The sequence below is a fragment of the Trachurus japonicus genome, chromosome 17, assembly GCF_045865225.1.
Source record: "Trachurus japonicus isolate A0001 chromosome 17, Traja_1.0".
NCBI lineage: Eukaryota > Metazoa > Chordata > Actinopteri > Carangiformes > Carangidae > Trachurus > Trachurus japonicus.
Window position 1 is genome coordinate 36,063,104 of NC_140923.1, and position 24,022 is coordinate 36,087,125.

Here is a 24,022-nt window from a genome sequence, read left to right on the forward strand (position 1 = left end):
ATTGTTAAACATCACATATCTAAGATTTAATAAATGAACAATGTAACTAAAGTGATTATATATATATATTGTGTTTTTATTTTTTCCAGATGTGTTCATTGTGATGTTACCTGGTGTAAAATGATATATGAAATGCATTCAGATTTAATCCACAGTTGCTGGAGGTGCACGTTTTTATATTTATTTGTTTGTTTTTTGTTTGCTTATATTTTTATTTTTGTTTTCCAGTTAAAAGTCATGTCATACATCCATACAATTGATGTCAAAGTCGAGTCAGTATTTTCGAACTGTTATTCAAATAACTTGACTTGTTGTAAAACGTTGTATGTTTTTAACTATGCGGTTAATAAAGAGAACTTTAAATCTGATGTTGCGCTCCTGTGAATTCATTCAGTCGTATACTGTATTTTCAGTAAATGCTCTTTACTGACACTGTGTGACACAGTTGTAATTAAAGCAGTGTAAATGATTTATTGCCGTTTCCTGTTCTGATATAGGTTGCTCCTTCTAAATTAATCCAGATGTGGTAGCGTCATTCACAGTGGAAACTTTTATTTACTAAAAACCAGCAGCCATCTATTGTTACACAAGAAATAAGCCCTTTTTAACAATTAATTTATTTTTGTAGATTTTTTCAGATTTGAGTCTTTTATTTTGTTTGCTTAATTGTATTTATTTGTTAATTTTTGGTTCAGAGAAATATTTGATATAAATCAGAAGTATTATGAAATTTAAAAAATAATCGTCTTTTAGTCCAAAGGCCCAACAGCAGCCAACTAATCTACTGTGCAGGCCAGACTCCTCAGAGAAGCTTAATTAGTGCGTTATGAATTAAGCCTTGCACAGTTAATTTTGAATGGGCGATCAGAGCGAAACTGCAATAAAGTGGGGTTTTTTTTTGTGCTTGAGATTTTTTTTTTAATCTAAAATAAATGCTGCATTTTCTTTTTGAGGTTAACCCGCATGGACCAAATCTAGGCCTACACAAAACTGTGGACAGGCCTACAGGACAATAATGTAGGATTGTATTTTTGGAATTTTCAATTAAAAAGAGTGAAGTGGTCAGGTACAATTCAAATTAAAATAAATAAAATCATAAGCAGAAGGAGGAGGAGAAGAAGAAGAAGCAACGGTGTGTTTTTGGAGCTTTCAGCATCGCAAACAAAAAAACTCTAATAGCCTATGGGTAAAAGAAAAGAAAAGAAAAAAAATCCAAATGGATTTCGGTGCCATCAACTAAAATCATCAAATAAAAGTATTCAACAGAGCCTGTGTGTATTTTTCTTCAGCTATAAGTAGGTAAATGTTTTGTATTTTGGAATCAGTATTAGGCTATCTAGGTATTTAAAAATAAATAATTGCTTCATGAGGAAATTGAATTGTTAAGGATGAATTTGAGATGGAAGAAATTAAAATGGAAGAAAGGCTGTTTGGTTGCTTTTATTTCAGAGAGAGGGAGAGAGTGGTAGGTGGGGGGTGAGAGAGGGAGGGAGTGAGAGAAAGAGAGAGAGAGAGAGAGCAGCCATCATCTGAATAAATGCAAATTGGTTCTGCCTCCACCTGGCATCATGCCAAGTATCTATAGCAACCACATCCTCTGACAGCCTCTGTCCATCCCTCCCTCCTTCAGTCTCTAATTAGTCCTCTATCTTCCCTATAGTTCCTTTCTTCCAGCGCTTTTCCCTCCCACGTTCCCAGAAATCTTTGCACAAAGACTCTGGTCCAAGCTTCCTGTCCGGTGACGGCACAAAACCCGGACTAAACCACATATTTGGCCTGATTGAGACAGCTGCTTACATCATCCTTTGATCAGTTGTAAATAAAATACTGATTCATTATCTTTCACCTCTGTGGATCCATCTCTATTCAACCCCAGATACCATGTGCATTCAATAAAATCATCACGGATTTAGTTGCGTTTTGATGATTTGGTTCGTTTGTTGCTACTTGAATCAGTTTCTTCATCAGGGTCATGTGTTGCTGTGCTGCGTTCACGGTCAAGTTCAAAGCGCCAGCAGCAGCAGCAGCAGCAGCAGCAGCAGCACTGCAGCGCGGCTCCTCGAGCTGAGGGAGCGAGGTGAGCAGGGTCACGGTGCAGCTCCTCCGCCTCGCTCCCTCAGCTCGAAGCGCCGCGCTGCACCGCCACCTGGAGGAGAGAAGAGGCGCTGCAGCCGGAGGAGTTCACTGACTCATTCACGAGGACGGAGCGCCCTCCAGCGGCCACTGGACGTCACTACACATCACATGTCTGAGATGTCAAACATGACATGGGAAATTGGTAACTTCTAAGAAATTTAAGATACAGGTAACATAATATAATTTAAAATATAATATAATATAGTTATTTTTCTCATTTTCTAGAATCCTACTTTGTTATTTGGTAGGCTATTGGACCTAATTTTTCATAATCGACAATTGGCTATTATTTAGCAATATAATGATTGAATGAATTTCTGATTCTGCATGTTCTACGTCCATGTTCTATGAGTGACAAAAAAAAGTGAAAGTTAAAAACAGGAAGACAAACTAGTAAACGATTTCATCATCAATCCCCTTGTTTGCTGACACCTTTCATTAACTGCACTGTAACATTATTCTGTTATTTTATATCTTTTTTTTTTTACTATGTTTTAGTTGTTTTGTCTCCCTTTCTGTTTTACTTCTTTTTTTATATCTGTTTTAATTCTTTCTCTTGTCTGTTTTTAAATAATGTTTGCTTTTTATGTTCTTATTTTGCTAATATGTAAAGCACCTTGAAAAAAAAAGCCAAAAAATATACCAAAAAAAGAAAGAAAAGAAAACCAATAAAATAATGAACAAGCATCAATCTCTCTTCAACGTTCAAGTTTATTTGAGAATTTTATATTTCAAAACTTTCCCACAGATACACCATCAACACTACAGACCGGACACGGGGGTGTGGTATTAGTAGGTATGTTTACATTCAGTTGGCACAAATCACTAGGATTTACAAAACAGCCATTGTGTCACTGCTGCACTGAAACAAAGACAAACAAGATGATCTGCTCTAACATGCATATACAGTAGCATTGTATGTGCACTTGTGTTAAGGGTTACCCACAAACAGGGTTAAAACTACTCAGTTTGCTTTCATTAGCACAAATAAAATCATTACTTTTACCAGATTTTTGCTGTAGTGTCAGTTTTCCATCTCAGGTTCTCAACAACACTCATATTTTGAAACAAGTACAAAAGATTTTTGGCATTTAATGATTGTCAAGGAGTTCGTCCATGTTTGTTAGATTTTCCCTATGGTATATTTCATCACATCTACCAATCTCTTTTGATCTATAGGTTCTTCACCACTGAAATAATAACATTACGTAATGCTCTTTGCGTTCCTCCAATTGATACAAAGGGTACAAATAGCCATTAAATGTACTTTTAAATTATCCTACCCTCAAATCAGTTTTGTAGATATTGGAATGGATTGATCGAGTCTGCTAGGGAGCCAAGAGTCGTGTTATCTCACCCTAGATGGCAATACCCTGCAAGGCAGTGTGTAAGTGTTACAAAATTCACATACAAAAACATCACCTGAAGTAATACATTCAGTCACAGAGGTCTAACAGTCCCCAAACGTCAAACCACCCTCAAACCACATGCTGCTCCTTAAAGATGTGTAACTTCAAGACTGAAGCAAGGCTAGAAAATGGAAGCAACCTTCAAAAAGGTTAGTAGAAGTAGCTCAGTCATAGTAAAAACATTACTATTTCTTGCTAGGCACTTAAGAGTCAGTAACCGACCTCGACTCAGCTTTCAGTTACTGTATACTTTCAAACCAGAAGCACTCTCGCTAACGTCAGCTCAGAACATGTGCACGATTCAAGCGGCCATTGATCAAAACTTAGTTAAACGCACTTCCCTCCTGCTACCTAAGGTAAGGAGGGGTAGAGATAACTAACTGACTAAACTTGCATCTACTGCTCCGCTGTTAACGCAAGCGCATCACAGTTTTCCACTGTTTGCAGATGTGAATGCAGCGTGGTTCGGTCCAGGTGTGTCACCTGAACGCTACATTTCTCCTAAATTCAGTGAACAATGAGGAAACCAACCACATCATCTACGAACAGACAGATGAAAAGAGGCAGATGAAAGGATGATGGTCAGACTGAGGCGAGTCAAGGGAGGGTTAGTTTAATGAATGGGGGGTAAAAGTGGAGTAAGCTACTGAGTAGAGATGGGTATCAATTTTTTTTTAAAAATCTGCTGGTGACCAAAACGTGAACCTAGCAGCAAGGATCAAAAAATGTCAGACACCAAAAGCAACAAAAAGTACTTAACACCAAACAAAACAAAACAAAGAGTCATCAGTGCTGAGATTCTGGTGTTGTTTCTACATTAGTACCGAAAAATACGCCACGCTCAATCAATCAATAAGTTCATGGACAAAATCAATGCAAATTTGATAGAGGATTAAACTTTTTAAACATTTGCTCATTAAAGATGTGCAAAGGCAAAGGGTTGCTTTTCTCTTTCAAACCTTTGAAGAAAGAAATCAAATTTTGGGGTGTTTATATGTTTGTCGGAAAACTAACTCTTGGCATGAGTCACTGTAATGTGCTGATCATTCAAATCATTTAGAGATTATTTAATGATAAAATTTGAATCATTTGTGCATCCCCAGTTGAGCGTTTTACAATCATGAACGAATCATGCATTAAAAAGTACAAACTTGATATCTTTTCTTAAGCTATTGAGTTCCAATTGAAAATCCTCACACTTGTTTGTTTCCTGCTTTATTTTGGTAAAGCAGCTACTTCCTGCCCTCTGATCCACTTGGCTCTGCATCCTCGGTAAGTCTGCTCTAAGAATAGAAACAGTATGTATGGTATGTATGGGCTAAGCATACAAACTATTGACACTCCTGAATGTCTGCATCAGCACTGTCGAAACCATGTCGCAAAAGGCGCATTTTTGACACAACTCCACAAAACACACTGATATGTGAGAATTTCATGAATTATTAATTACATGCTGAGGTAAAATACTGAGAACTCTGAAATAAACCGAATTCAGTCTGCTACAGAGAATTCAAATGATCACTTCACTAGGTGTTTGTACATTTCCAGTCACGTTAGTCCATTAGTAAATACTGATACAGATCTACTTTGTGAGTCCAAGTCAACTGGTAGTTTAGTAAGTTAAATCTGAACTAGTGTCTTGCCAAGTTTTAAACAAAACAGGCAGCAGCATCATCATCAAGAGACAGATCCTGCAGCTGTCACACTGACAGCAAATGGAAGACGACATGTGTGCAGGACTGTGTATGGGACCGTGTGTGTCCATCACAACACACATGCATGAGAGCAACAGCATTAGAAACACTGCTCATCTACTGCAATCCTAAACAATCTGATTAAAAAATGACATAGATTTAGAGCTACACCTATCATAGTGTCAACAACAATGGGATATTGTAAACTTCACAATGGTAATATTCACTGCTGGGCTGTTGTATTGGATTGCATTAGACACCACAGGTTTTCCAACTCGACTGATGAAGCAGTGTGTATGACCGTCTATGAAAATCACCAAAGTGTTTGATGTGCATTACTTGACAATGCTTGTCAATATGTGAGGTTAAATTAGAGCTGACATTTTCAGCTGTTTTTTTTAATAGTTTTTTTTAAAATATATATCGACTGCATTGATACATCCGACAACAAATCTATTGAAATTTACAATATTTTAAAAAGCCCATGATATGATAACAGTGACAACAAACATAAAACGATATGGGCACTCTTTATACTTATATCTGTTGGCACTGGCATAAAACATAGATCATCTGTCCACTGTCAGCGCATTCAGTCTATGTAAAACAGTCTGTGAATTCAATGTTCAGGAGCTCAACTTAAAAATACTGGACTTATAGAGATTTCAATCATTTCAACTTAAAACAAAACTATTAAATGGCAGTAGAGATGCTGTTAGGTGTGCTGGGCAAGATTGTTACTACCATCACTAACATCATATAATCTGCAGCTAGCTAACATCCGAACCTTTGGTATAATAATTCCTTCAACAAACTCACTCACATCAAAACAAATCTCAAGGGGGCATCATTTTCTCTTGTCAAATCAAATGAATCTTCAAAGTCAATAACAAACGAGTGGCAACCTGCATTGCATTGGAAGGTGTCAGTTTGAAGCAGACACACAAGGCAGTTGATAGATGTCAGTGTGTGTGTGTGTGTGTGTGTGTGTGTGTGAACCTCTGAAATATTTGATTTTATAAATACACTCAAGGGCCTGGTCCACAAGGGCAGGAGAATAATAATCTATGTGTACACACATAGGCTACACACATCAAAATCACTGAGCATATTGCACTTAGATGTACATGACAACAGTGTGTACAGGTACACAGTACCGTCCCTACACCCTACGTCGCACCTACAGGGGCCGTATATCCCTTGTTGCACACAATTAAAGCGAGAGAATACATTAATATTACCCACGCACCCAGAGCCAGTGTGTTTGCTTCTGTCCAGCAACACACACACACACACACACACACACACACACACACACACACTCCCTCTCACTTTCCCCTCTTTGTTTCTCCAAGAGGGTTTACTGGGATCTTGTGCTTTCCCTGTTTCCCCCTGTGAATCTCTACTATCGAGCCGTATAGCCGTACAGCTTCCTTAGGAGGATCTGAGTGAGGTCGAAGGTGGTGAAGCTGATCCCCACCGCGATGGGCCCTTTAACCCAGTTCATACTGAGACCTTTGTAGAGTCCACGGATGACCCCCTCCTCAGACACAATCTCCCTCATGGTGCCCAGGATGGTGCCGTACGTGTGACCTGTCACTCCCGCAGTCTGCATACGCCGCCGTACCACATCAAGAGGATAAGACGCCGACTGGCCAATGAGACCTGCACAGGCTCCAAACGCCAGGCGTTCATATGAGTAGGGCTGCGGGCGTCCACTGCGCTCTACACGGGAGAGGAGAGCGCAAAAAAGGGAAAGTCAGTGATTTCACATATTCAACGTAAACATTAGGTGTGAAAGAAAGTAGTTACAGAGCAGTACTAATGGAATTGGCAGTGACATGAATTACCGGCGTGTAATTTCTTCAGTGTCTCATAGGTAAAGAAGCTGAGACCAGCATAGGGAATGACACCCAGCATGGTGGGAGTAAAACCTCGATACAGCGTCTTCAGGCCTTCTTCTCGAGAGATCCGCACAAACACATGCAGGATGTTACCATACCTAAAACAAGATAAAGATAAGTAAAACACAAAATATAAAAAGTGGATACAACTATTGGAGTTACAATGTGAATACAGGCCGGTTTTCATTCTCTGAACTGCCATGTTTTATTTTGCCCTTCCTACTTCCTACTTAAACATGTTCACAGAATCAAGAAAAATACAACATTGAGTTGTATATATACTGGGCTGCAAACACAATCAGTATTTCTGTCTCATATGACACAACTCAGCTTCCTTACCGTAGATGAAAACTATAGTGTTGGTGGTGCCCATATCTAAAAAATGAGCTCCCATTAAGGGCAGATCAAATAAATTGCATCACCTTTGGGAGAGTTGACCATAAGGGACAACGTATCTGAAGTTCTTAAAATAAAAGCGTGGACGTTAAATATTCACTTGATTATGTATTTAGCAGTTCAATGCCCTTACATTTCCTTTGGTGTCACGGCCATCCTAGCTCGAACCATGTCCAGTGGATATGTCAGCATAGCTGCTGTGGTGCCTGCCATAGATCCAGCCAGTAACCTTGGGAATGGAGGCAGGGCTCTGAAACAGCAGAGGAAACCCAATGTACATCAACACTGATGTTTTTTTTGTTTTTTTTTTAACGATTTTAACAGAAATGAATAAAACTTTATAGTGTAATGTCAGAATAAAAGTTCATAAATATTTAGCAGTTTAAACAACCACTTACTTCCCCTGAAAGCCATAGTAACCTCCCAGCAGCCCCTTGTACTGCTCATGTGCACAGAACTGGATGGCTGCATATGGGATGACTCGCACCATTGTGGCAGAGTTCCCCCTCCACAGGCTGAAGAAGCCATCCTTCAGGTAGGTGCGGTATATCAACCTATAGGCCTCCTGGATTATAAAGTGTACACATAAGTAGATACAGTACATACTCATACTTGGAGTACAAAAGACAAAAATCTAAACAAAAATGGATCATCATCAGTTTATATAATACATTTATTTATATTAGACTGAGTACCAGTATTTACAGAAAAGTGCATGATTTGTTTGTGTGCATGTTTGTTTTCTCAGTTAATTTAACTTTGAAAAAAAAAACAATATTGAATTTATTTTGTATGATTTATCAAGCAACCGATATAAAATGTAAAATGCTTCTTGAGACAAACCCACCTTGGCAGAGAATCGTGCTGAAGACACTGAAAAACAGAACAGATGGACAGGTTAAATGACATGCCTTGCGTTGAACAAACCACTCATTTTCATTTCAGTAAAACCCAACTTGCCTTGGAAGATGATTTTAGTCCTGTCCAATGGGGCGACAGCTGTCTTGGCCAGAGCTCCTGCTAAAGCACCCGAGAAGAGTGAGTTGAGGACAGAGCGAGTGTGCTTCAGGCCCTGCACAGAGAAGGAGGAAGTGCATTTAACACCACCAGAACAAAAACGGTGTCCTCCTTACATGAACAATATTGTGTTTGAGATGCTGTTGATCATTAAGCCAGACTTGCGTCATGATATTAGATGACAAGTCACTAACTAGGTCACAAAACCTTACATATGGGAGCACATGTTCTTAAATGAACCAAAGCCAAAGAGGAGGCCATGAGGCTAGTTCATTTCTTTCTCACATACACACATGGTTTAACAGCACAGCTGAATTCCCTTCAAATAGACAGCGCACTGATAAAACACAGACACAAACTGGACCATCACATGACAGCTCTGATGACAACTGAACACGTGGACTTTTTTTTATCAGGTGGACTTTTCCGTGAAGGTGAAGTAAGGCTCATGTCTGTGTGAAATGTCACCTCAGAGCTCACTTCTGACTGACTGGAGGAAGGCAGTGGCAGCACTTCTCCTTGTGTGAGTGATGCCCGTTGTTCCTGGACTCCACTCCCCATCCCCAAGGACTATGTACAACTGTCACCGAGTGCGCTCATGAATTCAGCCACTGGAGGGGCGGCAACACCAGGCACCGAGAGCTACAGAGGAGAGAGGAAGAGGGCAGACAGAGAAACAAAACGTCACTTATGTTTTAGCTTCTGAAGACATTTAAAATGACTGACCATTTGACCATTTTTACTTTCAGGGAACTATTCATTAATAGCTTTATTCTTGGGTAATGTTTATCAAGACATTGTTGAGGTTTAGTGACTTCTTTGTTAACCAGTGTCATTTCACACAGAGTGGTTTGCTTTTAAACAACAAATTGCTCAATACGCAACTCTAGGAAATACCCGCATGGTAACACAGTTACCTTTAACAGACTTCCACACCTATGAGGGCTATTACAACACAAAGCCAAGCAGAGCTAATGTAAGTTACACCCAGTCTCTTGCAGGACAAGAGTAAGTCCCTCCCTTGCTAATGAACCAGATCATTGTGTTACCACATTTTGTACAGTCAGGACATTCTTTCCCATCTAGTCAATGAAAAGTATCACGAGATAAACTTTCATCTGGGCTGATCTCACCACCCTTACCAACAAAAGATGTTTTTCAGTGAGCTGATCATTTTACTGGTCAAATCATCTATTCATTCAACCTTCAACCCCTCAGCGTCTCTAGTCTCTTGTTAAATACTGGATAATACAATGTACACCCTACACACACACAATCAATCATTGCTCAAACCAACTTCACTCTAAATCACAGCCACAGATAACACAAATTATGTAAAGAAATGTATGTGAATAGCAGGAAATGTGCATAAAGTATATTTGTGTAGATCTATTATAATAACTTTTTAAGAGGTGATTAACAGCATTATTTTTTGTGTCATTTTTAACATGCATACAATTGATCTGATTTGTTCTCTGAGGGATATCAAGTTTATAAAGATGTTGGTGGTGCTCCAAAAACAATATGTTGGTCTATCAAATATAAAAATAAATCATAATCCTGTCATCAACATGACATCATGAGATGATGTATGATATCTGAATAAACCACATCTTAACTAATAGGTAAAAAATAATACATCTGATATGCTGTGTTGAACTAAAAGGTGACATTAATAGGTGTGTAGCCATGAGATGTTGTCATCTCTGATTAAGAAAAGCTTCAAAACTAGTAACTAGTCAATAACGAACATTTGATAAATAATTACATGTTACTGGGAAACGATCCACAAGAAAATACGAGAGTTTGAGGAGTTTAAAAGCGATGAAGTGACTGAAGCAAAACAAGACGGAGAGAGAGAGCCAAAGGACAAGAGAGCAAACAGAGTTGTCTGCAAAGCTGTGTAGTCATGGGCAACTAATACTGGAATCAGTACAACAGCATTTCAAGCCAAATCATCCAATGAGTACTTGATGTGTCCCCTTTCACCTCACCCTACTGTCCTTACCCACAGGCTGCTGCCCTTCACCCCCTCCCTACAGCCTCTTTCCCACTGCATATCGGTTTACAGTTCCTTGTTCCTGATTGCTGGCTATGTCTGTCTGGTCACCTCACTTATTCATCACCTTCTTTCCATGCTGCACACACGGGAACGGAGAGATAGAGCTGTCCCTGGAGGTCAATAGTGTTTAGTACACAACAACAGTGCCTTCTTCTGTGCTGAACGGGCTTTATGTGAATCCTCCGTGACCAATTTGTCCTTTCAGCTGGGTTACCTCATAAGTTACTGAAACAAATACTATCTGTGTGAAGATACACAGTGGAAAACATCATGTAAACAAATCATTCCAACTGAACATCCACAGAAAACAATGATGTTGCTAATGAAGTTCTTTTTTTAAGAGCTGCAAATAACACTAATTTCAATCATGAACAAAGTTAACATAACTTCTTAAAATAGGTACATATTTTCAGAAACAATTCTCACAGTGGCATCTTCAAATTGCTGCTTTTGTTAGAGGCATGAAAGCCTACATTTGATATTTATGCTTTACAAAATGCTTACTTGATAAATCGATTAACACAACTGGTAGCAACTCATTTTCTGCCACTTACTTGACTTGTAAACAAAATCGACTAACCATTTCAGATTAGTCAATTTAAGAGGGTCTGAGTTTTCACGTTATGGTGTGTACCCTTTGTATTTAGCTATGGTATTTAGCCTACTTTGCCATGTTAGCTGATAGTTTTGTAACAGCTTTATTGTATCCCATATGCCACGACTCTACTTGCCCTGTAACATTAGGCTATTAGTTCAATTATTTGTGTTACCATCAGAGCTTGCATAGCCACAGACAGGGTAAACAACTGAAGGGCATGTATTAAGAAAAGATATTACAAATTCAGCATTGATAATAAAATAGTCAGTGGCTGGTGCAGCAGCCACCAGGTTTTATGAAACTTGGCCACCAACAGAGCTCAGCCTCCCTCTGCAGGCAGCTTTCACACTGCTTACAAACTGTTATTTCTTACCTTGTAAAAAAAAAAAAAAAAAAATTGACAGCAGCGCGAAGATTTCTGCTTTTCTGAAGCCGTATCCGTTAACTCCTGAGTGTTATTTCAGGTGGTTAGCAGCTCTTCTGAAGCTCTTTTCTGAGTTAAAGCCAAATACCAGGTTAAGTAACGTTAGCTAGCTGTTAGCTTACTGCTACACTAACGTTATCGTTACTCTACGTTATTGGAAACGTTTGTTGTTTAGTTTAGCGTCTTCATAAAAAAAACTAAAAATATCTCCTGGTGTTAAAGGCACTCTCTTCCAAACATGTCTCAGTTCCATGAGCCCACCAATGGCTTCAAGTGAGTGGCACCGTCCATGCTGCTGCTGTGTTTCTGTGTCGTTACTACTCCTGTCAGCGACCTGAGGCGGTTAACGTTAGCTTGACCACAGTGAGGTTTGACAAGGACGAGCACAGGGGCATTCTGGGAAATGTAGTCCGAGCGATGCGTGCTTGGATAGGTCGGTTAGAGGGGCGTGAACAAGGGGACAGGTTTGGCAACAGGCTGGCTCCCTACAGTTTGCCTTAAAGTTTGTAGTGATGTGGTGGTTGGCTGGCTCGTTTTGTTTGGTTTGTTTGTTGTGAACCACAAATAGTAGACAAATGGGTGGGGGTTAAAAGATTGTTGTTTAATGTTTACTCGCATGTTTTTGTGTCTGTCCATATTAGTCTTGTACATCTTAGGGTGGCATGTTTCAGTTTTTGTATATCCAGAAATAACTCAAGAGATACAGTGGAAGTTAAATAAAATAAGATTAAGGTTCAACAAATGCAGTGTAAACTAAATTTCAGTTTTACACCGCCATGACGCATAAACAAACTAAAAACAAATAAAAGTAAACATATAAGGCATTCAATAAGATTCGGCTCTGCCAATATTGGAAGGGAAACTGCACCAAACAGTGCAGTTAATTTGCAAAGCAGCAAATACATTTGCAATTAGGCATGGCACAAATTTACATTTAACATCTCATGATCAAATATAAAATTGGATAACAAAATATTAATAGAAGATAAACCATATACAACCGGACTACAATGACCTTGTATCTTTGTCCAGAACAGAAAAAGGACTGGAAAATACATGTATCTTGAACCTCCTTTAGGCATTGTGTGGGACAGGTGGCTTGTTTGTTTGCACCACTCACAAGTCGTGTCTACAATAACTACTCTGTACGAATGTCTAGCTACTAGGTAGGTGCGTCTGTTTCAACTTCTGTCAATACCAACATCCTTCTAAAGTTTAATTTCACATAAACTCATTGTGAGAGTGTCTGGTCTTCAGTGATGCTCTTCTGTACGTTCAGTGGGTCAGGCTGCCATGTTTGCCAGTCCATAGCTCTCGAAGCTCCACCTGGCACCCCAGATCTCTGAGGGCGGCTTTACACACATCACCACAGTCTTGATGCGTCTTTAGTGCCTGGGTAATCAGGGCCTCTGCTCCCATCTCCAGGATTGGCTGGCTGTAGGTGTCCGTGCGTGAAACCAAGTTTCTCAGCAGCATGCACGCCTGTTTCTGTTCATCAGGAAAGAAAACAGAGACAAAGAGTTGGCACACAGTTGACTTTCCAAATGAGCACATGAATGATTAATGGCCTCATATTACCTGCACATTGACTGCATCGGTATGTGTCTTCATTGCCTGTACAGCAGCCAAAGCACCTCCATTCTCCATGATGACTTTGCAGTTGTTGGGTTTACGCAAAGCAAGGACAGAGAGGCACGCACAGCCTTGTTCACACACCTATAGCAGATCATAGACACACGCAACCTTAAGACATTGTCAGGACTTATTAACAACTTCAATTTACTTTTACACAAAAAAACTACCTATATGAATAAAAATGCCTTCAAATCAGTGGAAAAGTCTCAACTCACAGCAGAGTTGCTCATGTGTCTGTTCATGGCGATGACAATGAGCTGGACTCCACCAGCATTAACAACGGCATCTTTCACATCATCATTTCCTGCTATGGCTCGTATTGCGCTGAAGACCTGCCGGACCAACTCCTGCAAGGGGAAAAAAAAACAGGTCAGTGAGCAGAACAAACATGTAAATTGACTCCTGAATCAGTTTGCTTCACACTATCTTGTTGTTTTATACACTACCGCTGTCTCATAACAGTCAGCAAGCAACGTCATGATGAGTTTTAATCCGCCCAGATCACAGATGTCCTGACAGAACTCGTTCCTCACAGCCAGTCGAGATAAAGTTGCACAGACCTCGCTCAGCACAGAAGTATTATCAAGGTGAGCTGTGAGGACGGGAACATGAGAATTAAACATGAATTGCATTAATGAGATGAGAATCTGATTTTGAAATACATTGGCCACTGAAGCCAGCTGTACAAGTTTAGCACTTTGAGATTGTTTGCTCAATATAAAGTGCATTACAAATAAAATTCATTATTATTATTATTACTACAAGTGTGACTCACCTTTTGTAGCCTCGATCAAGACCTTCAGTCCATTGTGCTCGAGAACAATCATCTTGGCATGTTCGTGAGCATGCCCAAATGTAACTCGGACATCATCGTCAAAGGTCATGACCCTAAGAGCTGCACAAGCCTCCTTCACCAGCTCTGCACATCCACTGTGTCGTTTAATGGAAGCGGTCAACAGGGGCAGGACTCCGCCTTTTATCAAATCCTGCCTGTTCTGTTCATGTTTCAAACAACAGTGACGTATTGTGCAGATGGCTACGCATGTCACAGGAAAATCTGCCTGGTACTTTTTAAGGACATCCAAAAGGAACTGCTGGCCCTCCGCTTCCAACAAGTCTGGCTGTCCATCCGTCAGCGCAGACAGAGCAGACAGAGCAGCCAACACAGCCTCCTGCTCCTCCACACTCTTTTTGCAGTAGGAGAGGATGACAGGATAGGCATCTTTTTGGGCAGCCAGGTACCTCTGGGCAAATCCAAGTGAGCACTGCTCGGTGAAGCATTTCATGTCTTTTGACACTTCCATGACACCCGCAGAGTCTTTGCCAATTCGGAGAGAATCCAAAGCCTGAGAGTGAAAAATGTAGTGAACGCGGCGCAAGATTTTCACAACAGATTGGGGTTTGGGGATGAGCAGAGACAGGCCAGGACTTACCTGTAAGACCTCGTGTATTTGCTCATCTTGTTGCTCATCGGATGAAGAAGCCGGTACAGCTTTTACTATACAACTGAGGTCGACACCTGTTTAAAAAAAAATTAGGGCTTGGGGTTAATGCTTCACATACATGAGGCCAAAAGTGTACAGAAAATACACAAAACTAAGATTGAAGGCAACCAGGTAGAAATGTGTTCTCTTCTTCAGGAGGTGCCTAGCTAAAATCTAACTTTGTGTGTGAGTTACTGAACCATTAAAGAGACCTCTGGTTTATTAGGAAATGGAGACAAAGCTGCCATTTAATAACTTGTCCTCTTAAATTCCCCATAAACGGTACACAGATGTGGGGATGTTTCAACTGATCCAAGTATACACGACAGTTGTAATCTATCACACAAGAGACTATTTTTCTGGCATAATAAATATTTTAGCAGCTGGAGCATCTGCATTGTGCCCACCAGTGACTTAACCTCTAGTGCAAAGCATATTTCGATAGTGTACAGATCGTAACTTGGTTGGCTTCACCCAGTAGAGTAATTTATGTGATATTTTACCTTGAGACTCAAACTGCTCCACAGCATCCCTCAAAGCCTCGTCAGGGTCCATCTCAAATTCCTCCATGTTTTCCCTGACAGCGGCATCAAAAGTTTCCTGTGTGATCCTCCGTTTCGACATCTTGCCTCGTTATTGTCCACTCTGAAATGAGTCGTGATAATAATAATGTTTTGTCAAGTGATGCCCAACGTTTACCCAAGACACAGCTAACAGTAGCTATTGCTGGCTAACAACCGTATTTATTCTCCTGTTGCAGATTATGGCTGTTTGAACTGACAAATGTTACGTTAAGAAACCCCGTTATAAAGTAGGATTGCTCCCACATAAGGAAATGTCGTCGTAAAAAGCCAAATCACCTCAGGTACCACCGCCCAGTGACTCTGCCTGCTCCGATGTTATGAATGAACCGACCACCACCGTTATTTACGAACTTTACGTACGGAGTCACGTTCTCAACCACCAACGGCCGCGGCGCAGCGGACCACTTTTAATGAATAGCAAATTTCCGTAAACGGTCCCACTCATACATTTGCTCCATCAAAACATAGTCTGCGAAACATTGGTTCCACTAGTTCACCGTTTTACCTGAAAACAACGACTACCGTATGTAGAATACGCATAAAGTAGCAAATACGTTTCATATTTTTTTAAAAATGGCACTGCTTCGCCGTTGGAAGATTATTCGCGCACTTTGTGTGAACATTTTATTTATTATCCTTCCCCTTCAAAGTAAAATGGGTTATTTTCATAGACTGTAAAAATAAGGTTACCTTCTTGGGGTCAGTCCTATGTTCCCACAGCCCAATGATCCCACAGCCCTATGTTCCCTCATTTCTAAGAAAAAAATATTCACTGAAAATTTGGAAAATTAGGCCCTATGTTCCCACAGCCCTATGTTCCCTCAGCCCTATGTTCCCACAGCCCTATGTTCCCTCAGGTTTATGTTGCCTAATTTCTAAGATTTTTCTTATTTCTAAGAATTTTCTCAAAATGAAACTAAGTCAAGTCATTTTTATTTTAAAGGGATGATTCGGAGTAATTTCAAACTAGGGTCCTTTGCACCATGACCTACAAACTTTCTAATGCTTTGTTTACTACTACTAACACTATTTGTACTACTGTAGAAGTTTGTTGTCTAAATTGCACTAACTCATGGAGGTGAGTTTAATTTTGGTATAAGGGTTCTTCACTCAACCCTATGTTGGAGTAGTGGTGTTGGAAGGGGTCAGCCCTATGTTCCCAGATTTAGCTACATTACATCTGTAGTCAACTGCTACTGGATAATAGGTTGGGTGTAATTGACTACCAAATTGGGAGAAATGGGGATAAAATCTGATGCAAATTGATCATAAAGGATATGTGGGAACATAGGGCCTAATTTTGGAAAGAAAAAAAAACCTTAGAAATGAGGGAACATAGGGCTGTGGAAACATAGGGTTGAGGGAACAAAGGGCTGAGGGAACATAGGGCTGTGGGAACATAGGGCTGTGGGAACATAGGGCTGAGGGAACAAAGGGCTGAGGGAACATAGGGCTGTGGGAACATAGGGCTGAGGGAACAAAGGGCTGTGGGAACATAGGGCTGTGGGAACATATCTTAGTGGCGAATTCCCGAGTCAGGAGGATTTGAGTCGTGAAATTGTCTCTTTTTAGTATGTAGCTAGATAGATAAACATTTAATTGTCGTTGCTGCTGGAATTACACAAATGTTGGCTTTGTTAAAAAAAATTTTTTTTACACATTTGGTTTTATTTTGAAAATAAGGACCGGAATCTCCGCGCTCCTAGCAGTCAGAAAAACACAGGAGGGGTTAATCATCAGGGGGTTGGGCCGGACTCGGCGGACGTGGGTCCAGCGGTGAACTACAACAACTACAACTTTTTGTTGTTGTTGTTTTTGTCTTTGGACAACTCGACATGGCAGCGAGCAGCGAGGCCCTGGAGCCCTGGTACCTGGCCCTGCTGGGCTTTGCAGAACATTTCCGCACGTCGAGTCCGCCGAAGATCCGTCTGTGCGTCCACTGTCTGCAGGCGGTGCTTCAGGTCAAGCCGCCCCCGAGGGTCGAGGCCCGGACTCACCTGCAGCTGGGCTCGGTCCTGTACCACCACACGGAGAGCAGCGAGCTGGCCCAGACTCACCTGGAGAAAGCGGTGAGCAGCAGCCACAGCGTCTTCTGACACCGGGCTGTGGTAGCCTACAGTGAAACTCTGACAAGGATAATCATTCACACGTCCAGTGTGTGCTCTTTTTTTTTCATTCATTACACTCGCTCACTGTCGAAACCATTGCTCAGTGTGATGTCTGTCTATTTGTCCTGTTTCCTCCACAGTGGTTCCTATCACAACAAGTATCCTTTTTCTGAATGATGTGAGCTTGCATAGCAATGTAAGCTGTGTGACTTCTGACTCCTCAGAAGTACAAAATCATGTCCTGGGTCAGTAGCCTACTTACATTGACGCTAACCCTGCTGGAAATTGGGAAATAAATTAAAAAACCTCCTTAATGATTTATGGCAGATTTCTCAATTTGAAGATGTCAAGTTTGAAGCAGCAAGTATTCTATCAGAGTTCTACTGTCAACAGGTAGGAGCATCCAGTCAACATGTAATGTAAAAAGTAGTGATTGTGAAACCTCATCAGCTTAATGTACAACATAAATGGGAGAGTAGAATAATACCTGTTCTGTAGCAAAGACTGTTTTGTTGTTTTGCTCTTGCCTCTCAATCACCCACTGGCTTGTTTTCAAGAACCTGGTGGACTCGGCCAAGTCGGTGTTGCGGAAGGCCATCCAGATTTCTTTGCAAACTCCCTACTGGCACTGCAGGCTGCTTTTTCAGCTGGCGGTAAGAAACTGCATTATGCATCACAAACTTTTTCATATTTGGTTAATTGATTTGAAAGCATCAATGTGTGAGATGTTTTTTCCTTTTCTTAGCAATTACACGCACTAGAGAAGGAACTGGTTTCTGCCTGTGTCCTCCTCGGAGTTGGAGCAGTGTACGCAAGAATCATGGGATCAGAGTACACACGGTAAAACAATCACGCTCAATCTGTGTTTTAATGCTCATTGTTTCACATTAGCTTTAATCTTCTCTTCTTTTTCTACAGAGCTCTGTTCTTGTTAAGTAAAGGAATGGTAAGCTTAAATAATTCCTCTACTAAAATTTGATTTGTGTAGTTTTCTAACAATGCTATAACTGTAAATTACATTTTTTATCTGTGACTCTGCAGCTGCTTCTAATGGAGCGGAAGCTGAGCGAGGTGCATCCTCTGCTGACGCTGTGTGAGACCATTGTGGAGAACTGGCAGGGAAACCCCATTCAGAAGGAATCCCTCAGAGTTTTCTTCCTCGTGCTGCAGATTACACACTACCTGGATGCTGGACGGGTACAGCATGCATCTCCCCCATGTCTCATTACTGGCAGCTAGTATATCATGCAAATGCCAGGCACGTATTTACCCATATGTTGTATTTAGGTGAAGAGTGTGAAGCCGTGCCTGAAGCAGCTTCAGCAGTGCATCCGGACCATCTCCACTCTCCAAGATGATGAGATACTTCCCACTAATCCAGCAGCTCTCTTCCACTGGCTGCCCAAAGAGCACATGTATGTGCTGGTGGAGCTGGTGAGATTTGTCTCATGCATGCTTTCTGAAAAGAAGATATTGTCATTTTTTGTGCAAATGCAATAGGATACGTCTTTTTTCTTACTTTCTTTTTTTTTTTAATATGAAAAGGTGACAGTGATGCACTCGATGCAGGCAGGGTACTTGGAGAAAGCACAGAAGTACACAGACAAAGCTCTCATGCAGCTGGAGAAGCTGAAGAGTAAGTTTGTTGGAACAATGTCCCTGATGGTTTCACCCCCCTTCCCCTCCTTGATCTCAGTGATGTTGACTCAACCCTGGTCCATCTGTATGTTCAAAGTGCTTGACAGCAGTCCCATCCTGTCCTCATTCCAAGTCATCCTGCTGGAGCTTATCATCATGTGCCGACTCGTCACCGGACACAAGGCCACGGCTTTACAAGAGGTGACTCGTCGGCTGTGAAGGAAATTTTGTTTATTTCCAGACAGCTGTTGATTGTGAACAGAAGCGGATTCAGTTGAAGCAGCGTCCTCTGCTGCAGGTTGTCTGTCTAGTGTCAGCTTGTGATGGTCTTTGTCTGTCTTTTAGATTTCTCAGGTTTGTCAGCTTTGCCAGCAGTCGCCAAGGTTATTTACAAATCACGCTGCTCAGCTTCATACGCTGCTGGTAAGTCAACAAGAAAAGACAATTACACACTGAGAGGGAAACACAAACAAAAGTTACAGCTGGCAACAACTTATTTTTCTGTTGTAGCCTGCAGGACAATGATCATGTATCCATTGGAGGACGTAGCAGGATTTAAAGATCATAACACGTGTTATTTTTGAATTAGCCTGGTTCTCCTTTATGGTTTTGTTTAAGTGCCTCGGTTGCAGAGTAAAGAACAACCGTTTACTGCTAATGAGATGCATCTGTCCAGAATAATACAAAGCATTCACATCTGTCTCCTCTTACTCTGCATCAGGGTCTCTACTGTATCTCTGTGAACTGCATGGACAACGCTGAGGCTCAATTCACTGCTGCTCTACAGGTGAGTCTCATATCATCGCTGCCCTGATGCGAGGCAAGGCACAGTGTATAGGAAGCACTCATCCACTTCCCCGCAGTGGGAAAACCATAATGTGACTTGATACTGCGGCTCAGCACTCTGCTCAGTGCTGCTAGAAGTACCACCACTCAGTCAATCAGCCAGTCTGTCAGGGACATTGGTGATTACAAGGCCCTGTTGTTGTGGTCTAACCAAGATGGAATAGGTATGTGTAAATGTGTGTTGTGTGAAGTTTCCAATACTCAATGTTGGTGTCTCTTTTCTTTTCCTTCTGATAGATGACAACACACCAGGAGCTGTGGACGTTTATTGTGACCAACCTGGCCAGCGTCTACATCCGGGAAGGCAACAGACAACAAGAGGTCAGAGAGCCATTTCCCTTCCCCCAGCAATTAACATGAATTCATATTTGTATAATGTTTTCTTTTGTTAATTCTATTTTTACTTTTTTTGAATCAACAGCTGTACAGCCTTCTAGAGAGGATTAACCCTGATCACAACTTCCCTGTCAGGTAAGAATAGAGACAGTGTTACATTATACAAGTTTGTTACATGTGTTTGTTTTTTTTTATTTGCAGAATAGTAATAGTGTAGTAAAAATGTAACTGTGACTTCTTCAGTTCTCACTGTCTACGGGCTGCAGCGTTTTACATCAGGGGGCTCCTGTCTTTCTTCCAGGGACGTTACAATGAGGCCAAGTAAGTAAAACTACCGCCTATGAGCAATATAAACTTTATGTAAAGTGATGGTGTTCTGTGCCTAACTGTATGTAAACTTGCATCAACAGGATATTTCTAAGGGAGACGCTGAAGTTGTCGAATGCTGAGGATCTAAACCGGCTGACCGCTTGTTCGCTTGTCCTCCTGGGCCACATCTTTTTTGTGCTGGGCAACCACAGGGTGAGTCAAAGTTAACTGTATTTTCATGGGACCACACACAGGACGTGTCCTAGGACAAAGAGATGTAATCGTGACTGTTTGTCTGGCTCCATGTTGTCTTCCAGGAAAGTTACAACGTGGTGGTTCTTGCCATGCAGCTCGCCAGTAAGATCCCAGACATGTCTGTGCAGCTGTGGTCCTCCGCACTTCTCAAAGGTACAGCTGTCACCCAGCCTTAACCCACACTGAGGGTAATGGTATGTTTTATTAAGTTACGTGGAATATTTACAGAACCTTACTGGCAGCCCATGTCATCTGAACTGTTAATTACATCATAATTAATCGATCCCTGGGGTGAAATTCTTGACTTTCATTGCCGTCTGCCGGTTAGGATGCATTGCTATTTTTGGCCTGATGGGGGCGCAAGAGGGAAGCTAATTGTGTGTCCCAAAACGCAACGGCTTCAAACTGAATGATATGAATGGATCATGCAGTAAATTCCAATGCAGTCATTCTGGTATAATGTTTTATATTTATAGAGTTCAGAACAGACAGGCACTATATTATTATTTTATATTCAACATGATGGAGGAGATCTCCTGCAGAGGAAGCACAGATCTCTCATCCGCTCCACCAGAGTAATGAAGCTACAACTAGACTAGAAGTTGTGGCTTAACACATCAGACAGATTTCATACATTTAATAACTTTCAAGGAGGGGCATGTTACAAGGATCCAGAATCATCAAACATAAAATTTTCCTCACAACACTCCTTTCTCCAGCAGATCTGAACAAGGCTTGTGGGAACACCATGGACGCCCACAAGGCAGCTCAGATGCACCAGAACTTTTCGCAGCAGCTCCTGCAGGACCACATTGCAGCCTGTAGCCTACCTGAACACAACCTCATCAGCGTAAGTAGAGTGTCACGTCAGCCTGTAAACAACGAGTCAGTACAACCTGCTCGGATTTTCATAAAGAGTAATACCAGACTATGTTGTGTTGCAGTGGACAGACGGCCTTCCTCCTTTGCAGTTTCAGCCTCGGAAAGGACCGACAACCAGCCTGGCCAGTCTGCTCTGAGAACAACAGGCCGCAGGGAAGATGACCCCAAAAAATGCAAACAGAAACAAACTGAGAGATCCAATAGAAGGGTAAGAAGAAACAAAGGTAGTAGGGATACCAATCAAGAAGCTAAAGACACTGTGCGCTGTGTCATTTGGCTCGCTTCCCTTCACTGCATTCCTCATTTGGGGCACTGAGGCGTCATGACCAGATTTTAACTGAATTGTTTTGGAAAATATAAGGTGAACTTGTATTACACTGGCACAATTTTGAGTGAAGTTTAGCATTTTGGAAAATGCGCTTATCCGCCTTCATGCAGAGACTAAGATGAGAGGACTGATACGACCCTACGATAAATATGAAGCTACTGTCAGCTAGAGTTGTTCTGACTCCAGTGCAAGTATCGTTAATGCCTGAGATACTGGATTGGGAATGAGTCAGTGTCTGATCTAATACCACGTAATGTATTTTAAAGTGTTAGTTTGATATATGCTAAAAAGCATAACGTGACCTGTTGGCTCACCAGGTCACTAATAAGCAGACTGTGGTCCTGGTTCAGACCCAGATGCTGTCCTGTCAGGGACACCAACCTATGACCTATCAGTTATTGAAAATCATCAGCCAATCATTGCAACTCAAGTCAATGATCACTGTAATCAGGGGAGAGTCTATTGCATTATTATGTTTGTTCGTATGTTATAGAGGATTTAACCTGAGCCATATGTGCCATACAACAATGACAGCAATTATCACAATCATACAATAGAATATACATACGTTTTGAATTTTTTTTCTAATGCCTTAGTGTTGGATCAGTACTGTTGTAGACTGATACACAAGTTCAGGTATCAGAATCTGTGTTGAGAGAGAGAGACGTTGTCAGAACATCTCTACTGTCATCAGACAGCAAACTTAACTTAGCAGAAAGAGTAGAAAAGGGAAACAGCTGTAGAGTTGGATCCAACTTTTGAGCAAAGTCTTGTATAGTGTTTCTAAAACAGCCAAACCTTTGGGACCAGTGGGACTCATCCATTGTTGTGCATGGCCTCAGTATTTCTATTTTCTATTCTCTCTGTACTCTGTTTGGTCAGTTCCAGTGCACAGTATTAGGTAGGACACATTTGGATATACACTCTAAAAACAAACAAAAAACAAAAAAACACACACCTGCCAAAGTACTCAAAGCCACCTCTGTGTCTCCAGAACCACATTTGGTCATTATGACACACAAATATTCACAAGGTGGAAACAATGCCAGCCACACGGTGTCACAGCCGGTAACTGTTTTACACGTAGTAGATCTTTATACAAATACAGGCATGTAGTTTGTATAAATATTCAGAAGGTAAGAAAAGTGAAATTTAAATATGTTTTGAGACTGCGGTGCATTGAAAACAAAAGTATTTGGGTTATTTGTTGACTTTGCGATTCAACTGACTTGCTGCCTGATTGTATTTCCCTTTAGAGGTCCACCATGTTGCTCTCACGTTGGTGTATGTTTATATGCTGTGCACATATTTCTACTGAATAAGACTGACTGTTATTTGCACATGTTGTTTCATGATGAAACCTGCATTTTTATCTTTTCCTTATAAAGGATTTTGGAATAGTTTTTTTTTCTCACTACACTTTTCCTGTTCTACGCATTTCTTCCAGATGATGGTTTAAATGACTTATTTATTTGATGTTGCTTTTCATGATAGTATTTCCATTTGTTCTATGCCATTGTTGTTAATGACTGGTTGAACTGTCAGGTTAGTAGCTCTAATGTAGGAAAGGTACATTTGGTTTATCTATTAAATTATTCTTGTACAGATGTCTGTACTCATGGGTTTATGTCAAAATAAACTTCTATGTTTGGTCATTTGCCAAATATTTGCTGCAATAACAACTACAGTATGGATGCCATTCATTTTTTTGCTTGTTTCAATATTTTACATAAGCAAATGTTGGATTTGTTATTTCTCCACTGTCATTTTCACTGACACATGACTTTTTATGAATGAAAAGTCAAAAGCAGAATGACTGGATTATTCATATTTCATTTATTTTTAAAGGAAGTTATTGTTACACAGCTTTCTTAGGAATTTGTCTCTGTGTTCACGACAGCACAGGAAACAATGACGACATAACACACAATAAGAAAACCCATTACACATGACCGTAAGGCTGTCTCACTGGACCTA

General features: G+C 40.8%; 3 protein-coding genes across 6 annotated transcripts; 1 reads left to right on the forward strand and 2 right to left on the reverse strand.

The window, feature by feature from the left end:
• Window positions 1–5,656: 5,656 nt before the first annotated feature.
• On the reverse strand, window positions 5,657–10,704 carry slc25a42 (solute carrier family 25 member 42). 3 transcript variants are annotated; one of them, XR_015038103.1, is made up of 9 exons: window positions 10,683–10,704; window positions 9,025–9,198; window positions 8,500–8,611; window positions 8,387–8,412; window positions 7,938–8,104; window positions 7,673–7,789; window positions 7,090–7,241; window positions 6,540–6,964; window positions 6,390–6,509 (listed from the first exon to the last, which is right to left on the reverse strand). XR_015038103.1 is itself a non-coding variant. In XM_085805737.1 (8 exons), exons 2-8 carry the CDS (start codon window positions 9,115–9,117, stop codon window positions 6,645–6,647), a joined length of 975 nt encoding a protein of 324 aa, XP_085661863.1. In that variant the 5' UTR covers window positions 9,118–9,198; window positions 10,683–10,704; the 3' UTR covers window positions 5,657–6,644. The 3 variants fall into 3 exon arrangements, 2 of the variants coding, with proteins under 2 accessions (XP_085661863.1, XP_085661862.1); XM_085805737.1 differs by having other exon boundaries at window positions 5,657–6,964; window positions 9,037–9,198; XM_085805736.1 differs by having other exon boundaries at window positions 5,657–6,964.
• Window positions 10,705–12,222: 1,518 nt separating this feature from the next.
• armc6 (armadillo repeat containing 6) lies at window positions 12,223–15,701 on the reverse strand. The gene is made up of 8 exons (XM_085805741.1): window positions 15,620–15,701; window positions 15,263–15,404; window positions 14,709–14,794; window positions 14,051–14,621; window positions 13,722–13,867; window positions 13,491–13,622; window positions 13,219–13,356; window positions 12,223–13,128 (listed from the first exon to the last, which is right to left on the reverse strand). Exons 2-8 carry the CDS (start codon window positions 15,381–15,383, stop codon window positions 12,916–12,918), a joined length of 1,407 nt encoding a protein of 468 aa, XP_085661867.1. The 5' UTR covers window positions 15,384–15,404; window positions 15,620–15,701; the 3' UTR covers window positions 12,223–12,915.
• A 1,394-nt stretch (window positions 15,702–17,095) lies between these two features.
• Window positions 17,096–21,881, forward strand: mau2 (MAU2 sister chromatid cohesion factor). 2 transcript variants are annotated; one of them, XM_085805739.1, is made up of 18 exons: window positions 17,096–17,430; window positions 17,779–17,844; window positions 18,009–18,104; window positions 18,197–18,291; window positions 18,370–18,397; window positions 18,493–18,648; window positions 18,739–18,885; window positions 18,997–19,087; window positions 19,187–19,290; window positions 19,435–19,512; window positions 19,811–19,876; window positions 20,173–20,256; window positions 20,357–20,406; window positions 20,515–20,592; window positions 20,682–20,793; window positions 20,898–20,988; window positions 21,555–21,685; window positions 21,780–21,881. In XM_085805739.1, the coding sequence occupies exons 1-18, from the start codon at window positions 17,179–17,181 to the stop codon at window positions 21,852–21,854; spliced, it is 1,800 nt and encodes a 599-aa protein (XP_085661865.1). In that variant the 5' UTR covers window positions 17,096–17,178; the 3' UTR covers window positions 21,855–21,881. The 2 variants fall into 2 exon arrangements, with proteins under 2 accessions (XP_085661865.1, XP_085661866.1); XM_085805740.1 differs by having other exon boundaries at window positions 21,558–21,685.
• The last annotated feature ends 2,141 nt before the right edge of the window (window positions 21,882–24,022 follow it).